The sequence below is a fragment of the Rhinolophus sinicus genome, linkage group LG10 (genome assembly GCF_036562045.2).
Source record: "Rhinolophus sinicus isolate RSC01 linkage group LG10, ASM3656204v1, whole genome shotgun sequence".
NCBI classification, from domain to species: Eukaryota; Metazoa; Chordata; class Mammalia; order Chiroptera; family Rhinolophidae; genus Rhinolophus; species Rhinolophus sinicus.
This window is the reverse complement of record NC_133759.1, coordinates 63,139,639-63,155,398: the sequence shown is the minus strand read 5'-3', so window position 1 is coordinate 63,155,398 and position 15,760 is coordinate 63,139,639. Positions and strand designations below refer to the sequence as shown.

At 39.8% G+C, this 15,760-nt stretch overlaps 1 protein-coding gene across 13 annotated transcripts in view; it reads right to left on the bottom strand.

Moving 5' to 3' along the window:
* Nucleotides 1-15,760, bottom strand: part of MITF (melanocyte inducing transcription factor) — a 204,090-nt gene that overhangs the window by 18,204 nt on the left and 170,126 nt on the right. For 8 of the 13 annotated variants that reach the window (XM_019711739.2, XM_019711740.2, XM_074313273.1 and 5 more), the window contains 3 exons: nt 8,862-9,089; nt 7,750-7,833; nt 5,526-5,621 (listed from right to left, as the gene is read on the bottom strand). In XM_019711739.2, the coding sequence (XP_019567298.2) occupies nt 5,526-5,621; nt 7,750-7,833; nt 8,862-9,089 (408 nt within the window). Of the gene's footprint in view, nt 1-5,525; nt 5,622-7,749; nt 7,834-8,861; nt 9,090-10,088; nt 10,237-15,760 lie in introns of those variants that run through there. The other 5 variants (XM_019711744.2, XM_074313271.1, XM_074313274.1 and 2 more) reach the window with 2 other exon arrangements.

The window sequence follows — 15,760 nt, the reverse complement described above, 5'->3', positions numbered from 1 at the left end:
AATAAACCAAGAATGTGACTTCAAAGTTCAATACAAGCTAAAAAGATTATTCCCATAGCTCTAGAAATACAAAGCCTATCATGTTTCCAAATGCAAATTGTGGGCAAAACATGCAATTGTATTATTATGATTTGTTAGGGAAAAATAATAGGCAAGTGACATGTACAACTAGCTTTAAAAATAAAATCCTGTAAGTCGTCAGTGGATCTACATTGGACAGACATCTATTGGTAAGTTTCTCCAGGATGAGAACGTATTCTCTAACCATATTCTAAAGGGAGATGGTATCTGTACATATATTTAATAAATGTAGACTCCTAGAGAGACAGACAGAGAGAGAGAGAGAGAGAATCAAAAACTGGGAATGAGACAGAGAAAGACACAGGGTGGGGTAGAAACAGGAAGAGAGAGCCACACATAGGCAGAGGGTATGAGAGGTGGAAAGACAGACAGACAAGCAGGTGGGGTAGGGTGGGGGAGACAGTGAGGAAGACTGGCGGAGACCCAGAGAGAAATGGATTGGGGAGGGCTGCAAACTTCAGAGAAGACGGCTGTGATTGGAATGAAGTGACAGTGCCCACCAAGAAGGCAGAGGACTTCATCTCTGTCACAAGACGCTTTACCCACTGAGTCAGACATCAGAACTTCCAGTCAAAAAAGCGTCTTACGCATATAACCCTCTATCTAGTTCTCTAAAAAAATGTCCAGCTTCGGCTGCTTTTCCAATCCTCGCCCATCACGAACTGGCAGCATAAAGCCTGCCGTAATATTTTTCTGAAGAAAACTGAATTTTGTGGGTCCTACTCTGGGCCAGGCATAAAATAGAAGGCACTTTGTGTATGCTATGTCACTGATTTTACAGAAAGAAAAGCCACGATTCTAGCTGTCGAAACAGAAATTGTTGGTAGGAGGTTCATGTCTCGTGTTCAAAGCAGTATTTGGGGGCAGTATCAACCTGCTGATGTTAGCCAATTAGAAACTGTACTTTTCAATCAATTTCCAACTGGATCTGAGCAACTAAAAACCCAGTGCCCACTAACCAAGTATGGACACTCACATTTACAAAATGACAGTGTAGCGATTTAGACCCTGGGCTTAGGAGTCAGAGACCTGCATTAAAACCTGGCTCTGTCACTGACCTGCTGTGTGGCACGAACCTCTCTGGGGTGTGGTGTCCCCCTTTGAAAAGTGGCAATCATATCACTCTCTCACTCACAGTTTCTATAAGAATTAAATGAGACACTATAGGTGAAACAGTGCCTCCTACTTATGCATCAGGAAGCTGCTGTGCTTAGTAATATTATAATTGTCTATGAAGTACTGTATTCCCTCCCAAGTCTACAGTTTGGACAGTCCAGCTCATTTTCACTTTGATCCCCAAAACCACCTGCCATGTTAATTACCAAGTGTCCCGCAAACTATGACCCCAATTTTACTAGACTGCCATGCAAACCGGAATACAGAAATCAGGGGATCTGCAGGGCCAAAGTGATCACACAGTATCCTAAACACCCGGAGCACACAGTATCCTAAATTCTCCACAGGGGAATCCTATCCCTCCAGAGGACATTCGTCAATGTTTAGAGACATTTTTGGTTATCACAACTGGCGGGGCAAACGGGGGCTGCTCTTGGCACCCAAGGGGTAGAGGCCAGGGATGCTGTTGAACATCCTATAGTGGACAGGATGCCCCCACAGCACAGAATTATCTATCTCAAATGTTAATAGCACCAAGGCCAAGAGACCCTGCCCTAAATGGTGGCTCACGTTCTTTCTATTAGTGGCCGTTATTTGTTGAGGCCACTAAAAGGAACGTTGGTTAAAATAATATGGCTTCCTAATTAAAAGTTCATCTCTTAGCCATGCATATTTAAGAATTCTTTGGTTCCCCTGCTGTGTTAGAAAATTCCCCCATAAGCAAGTTTACATCATGATTAGGTAAAAATAACACCTTTGGAGCTAAGGAAGAAGAAGAGGCATCTTCTGTGAACAGATACGTTGCATCTTTGCTGAGTTTTTATCCAGCACGTTAACCTGATGGACAAGATTTCACCCCAGCATACAAGCTACACCGTGGACAGACGGAGGCCACAGTCTAGTCAGGACAAATAAAGAAAAGGCAGACACACGTGGGTGTGCACCCCAAACTTGGTCTGAATTGAGTTTTTAAGCATCATGCTCTACCAAAATGAATATTTTTCCAAGTAAACGATCATTGTAAAGTGTTAAATTATTTTTTTTCCTTTGGATGGTCCCCTTCTCTGAATATCAATTGGGCACTGTTAGCACAAGGAAACTAGGACTTTTATTCTTTGTTTGTGATGCTACAAGAGGGCCATTGTACTCTCAGAATAGTTATTTCTAGACTCTAATTCCCTTAGGATAGTTTCCTCTCAAAGTGTTCCTTCCACTTTTTTTTTTTTAAAGTTAACGTGAAACAAAGCATTTCAAAGAATCAAATAAAAAGGAAAAATGCCTAACATGAAAAACATTGTTTAAATTTTACTGTGGAAAAAATTTTAAATGTTAGTAAGTTGTAATCGCTTTGTTATGTAACTTTGACAACCAAAACCCAAATTTATCAGAATAAGAGCTAGCAACTAACATTTAGTGAGAGCCTATCAGGGACAGGACTGTTCTAAATGGTTTTTTATAGATTCACTGTTAAAATTCTCACATGGATTCTATTGTTTAGGTGCTATTATTGGCCCATTTTCCAGACTAGAAAAATGAGGCAGAGAGGTCAAATAATTTACTCAAGAGGTTGTGTTGAACTCAGATGTGTGGCTCAGAGTCTGTTCTAACCTCTAAGTTATACTATCTTTCCTCTAACGGCAACATGCTGAAATCGTTTTGTCGCAGGAAGGCTCCAAGGGGGCAGCGTTTAGCCTTTTCCAGGTGGGAATATAGAAGAGAGATGGACACCGGAACAGTCAGTGACTTCTGGGGGCAGCTACCGGTTACTACTCCTCTTCTGGCTGGGAATTAATTCACCTTTGCCCAGAGTATCTTTCCTATCCGGGAACTCACCAGAGATGGCCTCCCTGCTCCTGAATTACCCTTCTCCATTCACGATCGCCAGTGGTCTTCTCTTCCCAGACTGAGGAGCCCCATGAGAACAGGAAGCACACATCACTCATCAGAACCCACAGCTCCTTGCCCAGTGCTGGTCACACACTAGGCATTTAAGAAATGCTACATCAATCTTAAATGCAGTTCAGGAGCAATGGGACAATGGAGGAATACGAAGTCAACGCTGATGCAGACTGACTAAGGAGACATACGTATTGGTCTAAAGGAGAGAAGCAAATGGGTCATGACAACTCTCTCCAGATGGGCTGCCGTGGGGAACAGTTCTCCATGAGGCAAACTGGACGCAGGTCTGGAATTCACAGAGACTCATTGTGAGGAGTATCTGCGTTATTAAGTATGATGTTATTCTAACACAGATCTGGACACATTACAGGTGCTCAATGAATATCACCTGAATAAGATACTATCACAATTATTTGATTATTTGATATTAAATTGTACTTAATAATTTAGATACTATTGATACAACTTACATTTCCAGTGCTAAATGCTACACGTACTTTATGGGATGATCACGTGACTTAGGTTCTACCATCAGTCCCATTTTACAGACAGGGAAAAGGCTAAGTAACAAGCAAGGTCACACCATAAACAGCCAACTTAGGATTTGAACCCAGGTCTGATCAAAAATCTCCACTTCCTAACCACTGTGCTTTACAGTTTCTCTTCTGACTTAGTGCATATCATTCATTGGGGGCTTTCAAGATGCTAGATGTCTGATTTTTTTGTGGAGAATACAGAGGATATATACAAAAAGAGCTTAATGCAACTAGTAGGAGGTTGGCTCAGATGACTTCAAAGGTCTTCACCATTCGAGAGAAACAAAACCAATGATTTAAAAACAAAACAAAACAAACAAACAAAAAAACGTATCAACTCCACAGTGCTCCTGAGTGTGTGCAGGCATCCAATAGACATCACTGGCAAAATGACCACCCTCATCAGCGAAGTTCTTTTGGGATGCCTGGGCCATCGCTCCTCAACGCTGCTAGGGCCCTGAAAACATTGTAAATATACCCATGTCTTTGGTACATTTATAAATTCCCTGAGGCATGCTCCCCTAAGTGTTTTGCTCATGTTTGTCCTAGGATTCTGACTGCCGACAAGTTCAGTCTGCCTCGGGGAGGCACAAAGTTGGAAGCAGAAGTGTTCCATGGAAGCCAACCAAGGGCTCAAAGAGGGTGGGAGAGTTTGGCATGGAAACATTTGTCAGGATGGCAGAACATTTAGTTCTTTCAAAACCAGGGGATGAATTTAAATGGGTAGGAAGTTGACAAAAACTAACGATCCTAGAAGAGGCTTTGGGGCTTCAAGAGGAGTTCTTAAGTAAGTGAACTTAAAGAACTGGATCAAGATGGAAAACAAAAGAAAATGCTAACTATAAAAATTTAATTTAAATAATTCAGGGTTATCATGTTCCCTGGCTGAGAGAATTTATTATAGGAATTTAGGCTTTAAAATTTTTTTTATTGTGGTTAAGAAAAACATACAAAATTTACCATCTTAACCAAGTTTAAGTGTTAAGTATATTCACACTGTTGTGAGACAGATCTCCAACTCTTTCATCTTGCAAATCTGAAACTCTGTACCCATTAAACAACTACTTCCCTTCACCCTGTGGAGGTTAGTCTTTTAAACACTAGTTATTAAAGAATATGATAATCTCAGGGCATTGCTCTCATAGAAAACAAAAGATTGGCTAGACTTTCAAAGACCTCCCGAGGAGTCCTGACTCTGACACATCCAAACCATGTAATCTTGGGAAAGATGAGCTAACCTTTCCTAATCCTAAAACTGAGGGCAATACACCACCCAACGTGAGTCACAAAATTACTGAAAAGACTAAAGAAAATCTGCAATAAGACTTCAGCACAAATGGTAACATAAGACACAAATGTAAGGAGTGAAATAAATAAACAAACCAAGCAAGGCCCAAATTATAGAGAAGTAACATATAAGAGCAAATGTTTCTACTGGTTTATTAACTAAAATTGGAATAAAATTTGCTGTTGAAGAAGCATTACCTTGACTGCCCCCCTATCACCTGTGAATAGTAAGGTAATGTCTTCAAAAACTGTAGTGAGTTTTCAGGCTAACTAGAACATTACCTACCACTACACAGTATGACCTATAGTATGTCCTCTGGCAGCAGTGTACTAAGTGGGCATTAGTTGTCAGAGGGAATTGGAAGGCCTAATATCCTATTGAAAGTAGACTGAATTCCCAGGAATTAGGACTTTATAAACTTATGAGAAATTGTTAATGTCTGATGTCCAAGTCACTTATTTGTGATACTGAGTTAATTACCTATTTGATTATTAATAAATTTCTCAATGAGTCACTTGCAAAGAGAAACTAAAAGTTCAGGAAAAGGGAGAGAATACTGGAAATAGCTCAAGATTTTCTTTAAAAAAAAAAAAAGTCGTCAATACCGTATTTGCCATTTGCAAGGCAGGGTCCATCAAGCTCAGGATTTCTTCATTATAACTTGATTCTAGGCTAATGATGTCATCAATAACATCATCCATCTGCAGGGAAAAGGTCAATGGAAGAGAGACAGATATAAGCAAAAACGGTGCAAAGCAACCCAAAAAGATATCCAGGGTCTTTTCTTACCATAGCAATAATGCTCGTTAGTTAGTTTAAGAAGTAACTGTCCTGTTACTCCCCAAATATGAACGTCATTGAAGACTGTTAACACTAACAGGTGATAAAATGACATTTACAACCAGCGCTTAGTGAGTGATCCACAGGTGCCAGGCACTGTGCTCAGGGCTTCTCATGGGCTAAGTCATTCACCTTGGACAATAACCCCAACAGGGCAGTAACAGGGCAGTTACTGTTACTGTACCTATTTTCCAGGTGAGATAAGGAGAAGGAACTAGCCCTAAGTCACATATCGAAGAAGATTGAGAGCCACAATTTGAACCCAGGTTCTCAACTGCTGTGGTAAACTGCCTGCCCTCGACAGGAAAGATAAACCAGGAAACCACTTCTTGAATGACAGCTGCCATTTCCTTTTGTCTGAAGACTGTATCTCGTACCCTTCCTGGACCCTCCTGGGAGCAGGAAAACACAGGTGGTAACTCAGCCCTTCGCTCCCCTGGAGGTGTGTTCGGCACAGTAGCTCTTAGGCCACCGACAGCGCTGCACTGATCTTACAGTGACCTGCAAAGTAAGCTTCTCCTCCAGCCGCCCAAAGGCTTGGTACTTGCCGAGCCTTACACCAGGAGCTGACGTTCCCACTAGATCAATTTTATTCCTAAAGTACCAAAACATCAGTTTTGATAATGAACAACGGTGCCTACGTGTGCATTGCAGCAGCTGCAAAGACAAATATGTGAAAACATTTCTTTGTAAACATCTCATGTACTGGAGCTAGTTGGGTGTGTGTGTGTGTGTGTGTGTGTGTGTGTGTATGTGTGTGTGAGAGAGAGAGAGAGAGAGAGAGAGAGAGAGAGAGAACGTGTGTGTCACACACGCATGGATCTTAGAGTGCTTCATAAGCACACAATGGAATCTCAGAACTAAGAGGCATGCTCCTTTGTGTCTTTTTTTGCCACTTCCAATTAACGAGGACAGGCTCTAACTTCACGGGGCTTGTTGGAACCCTCATTCTCCCACTTCCTGTTTTAGAGGCAAAGCTCCCAAACTTTAAGAGCTTCAGTGGGCCAACCTGCAAAATGGGCTTAATAATACTCATTGCTTTATTGGATTCTTGTGAGATTTTAGGAGAACCATATGAAGTGCTTACCATGCCAGGAATATAATAAACATTAAAAAACTGAGCATTATTATGTGGCCCCTGAGAAGAATAACTGGAGGTCAGTTTTGAATAACCGTTAGCACGTTGTTTATTAAATTCCACTTCTAGGCTTACCAGTTTTGTTTTGTATTTAAAAGATAATTTTCTAATAGAGCTGGTGAGCAGACAAATGGGCCAAGGGACAATTTATGAACAATCTTTCTTTGTAATTTGTTTGTTTGTTTTCTTAGTGAAATAAGGTTAGTGGGCTTGGTGTGATAGGATTTTAAAATAACTTTTTTTATGAAAAAAGTAATGCAAGTTGATAATAGAAAATATAGGGAAAAATTATGTGGCTTATTATTCTCTTATACATCTACACACATATTTTAAATATATAAATATGTTAATAAATGAATGCAGCATAATTTATATGTCCATTAAACAGGATGTCATAGAAGTACCTTTAATTACTTGGGAAAATATCTATGAAATATTATTAAATTAATCAAATTTCAGAATGCATGTTTCATGAGATCCCATTTTATAAGACAATATATAGATTATACATGTACCTTGGGTTTACTAATTGCCTATCAAAGCTGCTACCCTATACATTTGCACAACATACATGATGATGGCATCTAAATGAAGTACACCATTTTAATTTTGTTAAAATTTACGTATTTTAAGCAGTATTTAATGACTTAAAGCAATTTAAGGAAAAACGCATTTTAAGTGAATTTCCCTAGTAATTATTTAATCGTGAGACCCTATGGAGACAATGACTTTCTATCTTTAAAAAACAACAATCGATGCGGGCAGGAGCCTTAGTCCTCAGGAAGGTGTGATGTGCACAAAAACAGCTTCTCATTACACGTCGTACGACCTTGGCCCGCGACTCTCAGTACCTGCATGCAGGACGCTCGGGAGTGCGTGTTCATGGCTGGGCATTCGCTCTCCGCCCTGTTTTGTTCTTCAAACTTATAAAAGCCCTGCAAAACACAAGCAAAATCAGCCCAGGACTTGGATTTGCAAATAACTTTTCAGTGACATGTTCACATGAGGCTGATGGTGCAGCAACAAGATGAACGGAGTTTTCAAACAAAGTGGAATGTGACAGAGAAGTGAAATAATAAAGGAAGGACTCCCACCAAGTCAGCCTGATAGATGACAAACAGGGACAAACAAGACAGTTGGTTTGGGCACAGTGGGAAGACTTCATCCCTTTAGAAATGAAAGTCAACCAAACTTCAGAAGTCACCTCTGAAATCGCATACACAATTTAGAGTACAGTAAAACTCCACTAAAATTAGGCTCATCATCTCAAATTTGGAAATAACAGCATTAAATCACAACTCTCCTCTCAGATATTTTTATGCATCAATATTTGATGCAATGATTAGCTTGAGGTGCATTTGAGTCTTGTCTCCAATCCAGTCTTAACAAAAGCAGATTTATTGGGCAGCAGCAATTTTATTATAAAACTGAATGTATCCAGCAAGTAAATCTTTGCTTTTCTATTAAATTCTCATGTACTCTATTTTTCAAATCCATCCATGCACATTCTGTATTTTGTTTTAACTCTGAGAGAACTAAAAATAATATTCCAGACATTCACAACAAGTGGAACTTCTAAACTGCCTGTCCCACACCTTTTCTATTTTTGTTTTTCCTTTCCCACCTTCCCTTCTCCTCTCTCTGCATTTTCACTGCTTTGTAAATGGGAAGGCATTGAAGAGAACACTCAGCTAACGCAGAGGAACAGATCGGGAGAGAACGTGTGCTCGCCTCCACATTCCACTCAGAGCTGGCTAGGTCTCCCGTCGTGCGCCATAACCCAATCACCCAGTGACACCGAGAAGAGGGAGGCTGGAGGGGGCCCGCCATGCTGGAGAATCTGGGACATAGGCCGGTGGATGTGGCCGCGCGGACAGACCCGGGTCCACAACAAGTGCAGGAATAATACCCGACAGACAGTCATCTCGTGTAAGAAAACAGGAGGGGAGGAGACATGAATTACCTCTTTGTCACAGTTGGAGTTAAGTGTGAGCATGGCCATGGGGCTGTTGGGTGCGCTGCTCCCCGGCACTGGAGGCATGACATGATCGCCAGGCTGGTTTGGACATGGCAAGCTCAGGACTTGGTTGGCATGTTTATTGGCTAAAGTGGTAGAAAGGTACTGCTTTACCTGCTGCCTTTGGGCTTGTTGTATGTGGTACTTGGTGGGGTTTTCGAGGTGGGTCTGCACCTGAACATAGCCACGGAGGGAAGAGAAGACAGCTGTGTTATTTGTGAGTTTCGGACGCGCATCGTCAGGCACAAGCATGAGACTCACCAGTCCAACAGAATAAACGATGAAGCCCCTGTTACGTACCAGGCACTGTGCTAATGGATTTTGATATTACTGAAGTTTAAAGTCTCTTTGGATTGGACTAATCCTTTGCCCTGTTTTATTTCCCTGCTAATTAGCAGTACATCTCTTTTAAAACTTGTGCCCTTCTTCTCATGTCTAATAACTAAAACTTTTGTAAAAGTTTCCCCAACACACCTGAACGGGTTTATTAAGATCAAAACCATAATCTAGAAGAAGAAGCATAACTCAATTTACTTCACATTCTTTGGCAAACAGAACAGCTTTCTGTTTGAAAAACAAAACTTGTTAAGAAACAACTGTAAAATGGTTGTAGAAAATAAACAGAAACATTTTGATGATTAAATCAACTAGTTGTGGATTAATTCCTCCCACTTTCGTTTGGACATGATTATTCAACATTTTAATTATGATCTTGAACTTAACATAAAAAGCAGTTCTACATTAAACAGTTTCTTTCAAAAGCATAACACTTATCTGTATGTTTTTAAACATATGAACATTAAGCTACTAGGATATTTTTTCTCCTTCCTTATTCCTTATAAACATTAATACAGAATTAGAAATGCTTTTAAAAAAATCAATGATACTCAACTTAAAGTCATTTCTCCTTGATAATCACAATTTAATCTTATGAGCTATGCACAGGAGCTGATGAGAGCACAGCCACGCACTAGGGGAAAAAATCCTCCTAATATTTACTTTGTTCAAAACTACATTGAATTACTTCTTATGGTATCAAACAATAAACAGCATTAAACTAGTAGAATTGTATTTACTGAAAACAGTGTGTCTATTACAATAGCATGAAAAGGTGAATGACTCATTCATTGCATTGTATTTCAGAGACTAAATAGGAATAAGAATAAAGCTCACCTGATAGTGATTATATTCTAGCATTTCCAGCATAACAACGTTTTAGGTGGCCCCAATCCAAGGAGAAACGGTAGACTATTCACTCCCTCTACTTTCTGTAATTCCGACTCGTAGACTGGCATAGAGAAGGCACTATAAACAAAGTATCCCGAGACACCACCGGAAACTTTATCACAGCAGCCCTGCTTATAATAACCTAAGCTAATTAGCTATGCATGTAAAAAACCCATTCACACAAGGGGCTTTTTTTTTTTCTTTCTGGAAGCCCTATGAGTTTGGACTTAAATATTGATACCAATATCCCCCCTGGCTTGACGTCATGCTTTTTTTCATAAATATAAAAGAACCTTTTTAAGTGATGAGCTATCAAAGTCAAACTCACTGTCAGATCAAGGCCAATTCACTATTCATCTTTAGTTCCAGTAGTATTAATAGACAATGGTATTTCTCTTTCAGCAATAGGTTACAAGCTAATGCCCCCGTTAGAGAAAACGCTGCCTAAAAACTGCTGTTACACATGAGACTGTTCTAACGGATAACGTGGCCACTTCTGACTGCAGGAAGACTGTCTTTTTTATGGAGGCGTCTCTGTGCTGAACTGGGCACGTTCATCGGCTTCATCTTGCATCCTGGTCTCAATGTGCAGCTTATCCTTAGCTGGATAGACATGTAACTTTCCTACCGACCATGCGTCAGGAAGAGGGGGAGCTATCCTAAATAACATAGGAAAAATATGCACATGCGTGCACACACACAACTGGATGTATATTTATGTGGATGTACATTTAAGTGGAATAAAGGTCTCCCCAACATAAACCTCAAATAAGAAAGAAAATTTGTACTGAAGATCTTAATGTAATTCTTGGGACTAAAGAATGAGAGTTATCATATACACAACTGATGCATTTATACATTTACTCATCTATTCATTCCATTATTTACTGTTATTATGTGCTAAACACTATGCAAGGCATAGGATATGCATTATGAAGAAACTGGTATCATTTCCACCTTTACGAAGCTTATAGTCTTGGGTGAGGCAAAGGAAGAAAAACAGCAAACAAATACACATCTATTAGGTTGGTGCAAAAGTAAGTGTGGTTTAGAAGGTTAAAAATAATGCCAAAAACTGCAATTACTTTTGCACCAACCTAATAAAATTAGGATAATGGTTAACATTCACTGCTGAAATGCGTGCTATTTTAAGCATAAAAATCTGAAATTCAATAATTCTGTCCCAATGCCCAGGATAATGAAGTACGTTAGGCTGACAGTCTCAAATTATTTGAAATGACTGATCTAACATGCACGCAGAGATTCACAGAGACATTTTAAGTTTCATAAAGGGTCCAGACACAGTAAGAATGAGGACAACAGACATTACTAAAATAAACATAAAACCAGGGCAGTGAGTGTAAAGTGCTTATTTCACTATTACACTTTAAAAAGAAAAGGCTGCACATTTAAAAATAAATGTTAATTCATTGGCAGATCCTTGTTCTTTAATGAATCAGAATTTTATGCTTTAGTAAGGAAAGAAGCCACTTTACTACACCCAGCTTGGGGTCATCAGAGAGAGATGTATTTTGCCCTCAGACTGCCAGTGTCCTCTCAGTTTTCAATTAAGTTAAGAAGAGATTTGCCATAAATACTGTGCAGTAGACAGAACATTCCAGCTGTTTCCCAGCCAAACACCTGAATCACGTAACATAAATGAGGTTCACAAGATATAGGGATAATAAGGAATGGTGAGGTCTCTGGCAAACAAGAGAGCACATTTCTCATCTAAAAGCAACAGCTGACAAAGCTGTAGCTGACTGTGGTGATATGGAATATCAGGCCAATATAGCTAGGTCTCCATTTTGCCAATTTTTAGCTGGCAATCTGACCCTCTTTTTAAGTAAAATCTCCCAGATTAAAAAAAAAGAAAATGACACCAGATTGTTTGATTTTTCACACTGTACAAGACAAATCAAACCCATCTGTGGGCTGGATTCAGCCCACAAGCCACTAGAATATGACCTCTGCTTTACACTGTTCATGAGGAGAATCTTCATATCTATATTCCTTGGGGGGAGGCCACGGTACTGAGAAGAAGTCAGTTCCTCTTCTGAGAAGTGTCAAAATCCAGGCATTGCCTGATGCATCTCTGAGAGATGGCCTTTCTGACAGCACAGTGAGCAGAAGAGTTAAGAATTCGAAAACTGGGTTTGAATTCTGGTTTTGCCACTTACTACATATGTGGCTTTCTGCACGTCCTTTGCTTTTTCAGGTCTTCATTTCCTCATGTGCTCAGTGGGGGTAATAATAGAAGCTGCTTCACAGAGATGTTTTCAGCACCAAATAAAGTCACACCTCTAACTGACTTAGCGATGTATCTGAAACAGCAGTTCTCAAACGTTTTTGTCTTAGCACCCTTTTTAACTCTTCAAATTTATTGTTTATGTGGGTTATACCTATCAATATTTAGCATATTAGGCATTAAAACTGAGACATTTTTAAAACACAAGGTTACACACTAACACGTATTCCACTGGCCATCAGAACAATGACATTTTAACACATCCTGCAGCATTTGTCAAACTCTTCTGTATACTTGTAAGATGAGCATGGAAAAGAAACCGACTGTCTTGGTATTATTTTGAAAACAGTTTTGACGTGGTAGAACCGCTGCAAGGATCCTGAAGCCCCCAGGGCCCTCTGACCACACTCTGAGAACGCGGACTACGACCTAGAACAGAGAGTACTCTTCTCACCACTCCATCCAGCCCGGTCATTTGCCACTTGAATGAGGGCAGCAGGACCACAGAGCTCGTCCATCACTCACAGCCTCTGTGTGCTCTGCTTCCTTCATCCGGAGATGCTGGAGGAAGACGCTACCCTACCCTAACTTCCTCACAGCATTGCTATGATGCTCTCTAGTCCCTTGACTGTTTTAAAAGCCATATAAATAAAAACGTCTGTCTTCAACAATACTAGACCATAGCTTTTTAGTTAGTGACTTCCTTTCATTAATTTTTAAATAGCCAGCAAACAAGGATGCAAATTAAAACATGTGGCATTAAATATCTCTATGATTTCCTGATAATTTTTGCATGGTTCCAAATTAAGAAATTCAGACAGCAAAAGCTGGGTGTTGCTCAGCACTTGGAGCACAGACCACAAAATAAAGTTAGAATATTTCATCCAAATTTTGTATTTCATTGACCAAATTTTTATGGCACATAAAGAATGATCGCTATCTGGTTAAAGAGCAAAAAACCAAAGGCTTTGAAACTTCTCTTCCCAGTTACTGTGTTGTTATGCGCCCTTGACTCGGCCACGACTCCTGGCCGCTCTGTGGATGAGCCACGTCCACCACGTCCGGTCCTCACATCCTGCTCAGCTCCCGCAGACTCAGCCCATGGCGTCCTTCATGGAGTCCGTCCATCTCACATTTGGTCTTCCCCTTTTCCTGCTGCCTTCTTTTTCCCCAGCATTATTGTCTTTTCCAAAGAACCCTGCCTTCTCAGGATGTGCCCCAATTAGGACAGCTGCAGTTTTGTCATTTTTGCCTCCAGCGATGTTTCAGGCTACTATCTTTTCCTCTTTTTCCTTTCCTCATTCAGATCTTGAATTGATAGCAAGAGGATTGGAATGGATCACCTTCTAACTGTCACACTTTCGCTTTGCCACTTCCCCTGTGACACGGACAGGTTATTTTCCATCAGTTTCATTCTGAAGAGGTCCCAGAGCACATTTGCAGGGGGCCTGCAGATACCACCATCTTGGCTGACAAATAATTCACTGGAGGGGAAAAAAATCGCCATCTGATGTCCCCTGTTCTTCTATTCACTCTATTAATTGTAAACTAGAATATAAAAACTGAAAATTGCCATAGTCCTTTTAGTTTATAATTTATTTTATTTTTTAACAAATCAACAAAGTGTTCAGATTTCTCATTTTATGTTTACACAGAATGTGTTTTTTTGCGCAGTAAATTTAAGGAAAATTAAAGGAATTATAATTCAGTCAATTGCTACCCACTACCACCCGCCCATCACCATTATTTTCATACTTTCATACTGTTTTTTAAATGACAGTTCATAGAGAAGGCCAATGTGATCCCCATTCCCTGAAAATAAATAATAAAACAGAGAAAGCTAGCTTCCTTAAATAACTTGGACCAAGTCTTGTCCAGGTCACATCTGCTAGTTGCCAAGGCCATTTATAGTCCCCCAATTCTAATGAACCCCAAAAGAAAACTCAAGCCCAGAACACATAGTATTCTCAGACACTCAGTCATGGTTTCTGTACAGTCTATACAAAGGAGTCCTTAACAAACAATACAGACAACAATAAGGATGTGAATCCTGACCTGAGAGAGCAGGTCAGGATCAAAAGCAAAAATAAAGAGTACTTAAATAAAGGAAAGTTGGAAGTGACTGCGGCTGATAAGCCGAGTCCTTTCCCCTATCACATGGGGTCTGTGACCCACCTAGGTCCCCTCCTGATTTTTGTAAGGCCTGTAAAGTAAGAATAGATTTTACATTTTTAAATGGTTGGAAAAGATCAAAAGAAGAATGACATTTCATGATACTTGAAAATTATATGAAATCTAGGTTTCAGTGTCCATAAATAGTCATCTTGGAACATAGCCACACCCACTCATTTGCATATTGTCCTGGCTGCACATTTTGCAGGCCCTGCCCTCTGAGGATCCCATCAGTCATTATGCACAGGAATGTCATAGTAGACAGCAAGATTTTGTAAATGACAGAAAAACAGAATTACCATTCATTCATTCAAAATTGTCTACCGTGTACCAGATGCTGTGCATTTTGTATTCACTCCTAGCTTAGGTCAATTCAAAATAAAACTAAGAAATCACTTGGGTGACCACATAAAATATTCTTGAAAACCTCTTCATGCAGTTTTTCAGGATACAAAGGCAGAGGTAAATATTATAGTTGCAACAGAGCCCACAAGGCCCTGAAAGCCTAAAACATCCACTCTCAGGATTTTTACAGAAACTACAGATCCCTGCTCTGTCAGAAAGTTTCACCTAATTAGAATTCAGCTTTCCTATTACAGAGAAGTTTTAGCAAGGTTTAAAGGAAAGAATAAGGTGATTTTTCTAAAAAAGAAATAGTATATGTGTGTATAATTTTGTGTAGCTGTTTCTCCAAATATCTAAATTGGACAAGCAGCCACGTAAGAACCCAGGGTACGCTTAAATATTCCCTATTTTAAAGACAAAGAAACAGAAACTTTGAAAAGAAAGTTAAGACTTGCCAGCATTAGAAATCAAACCGAGGTCTCCATCATTCTGTCCCCAGCAGCAAACGAGGCCAACACCTGCATGGCTGATGAATATTAATCTAGGGCTTTAACTGAGTCAAGAGGGAAAGATAAAACCGTATAAATCCAGAGGTGTACTCACATACCCTGTGTGTGCACATGGAACCATATATGAAGCATGTCCCATTTGTATTGGTCTGTATACTTTTATACCACTTCCTGTCACATTACTTTGTAGGATCATTAGGCTTCTGAATTCAGAGAACTGAGTTGTAAATGTGTATGAAAAGAAAGGATAGCAAATATATTTTTTGAAATTTTGATGTTGTAGTAGAATAAACTAGACCAGCCCTACCAAAACTACCTAGACAGTCTTTTATCCTTAGCTAATG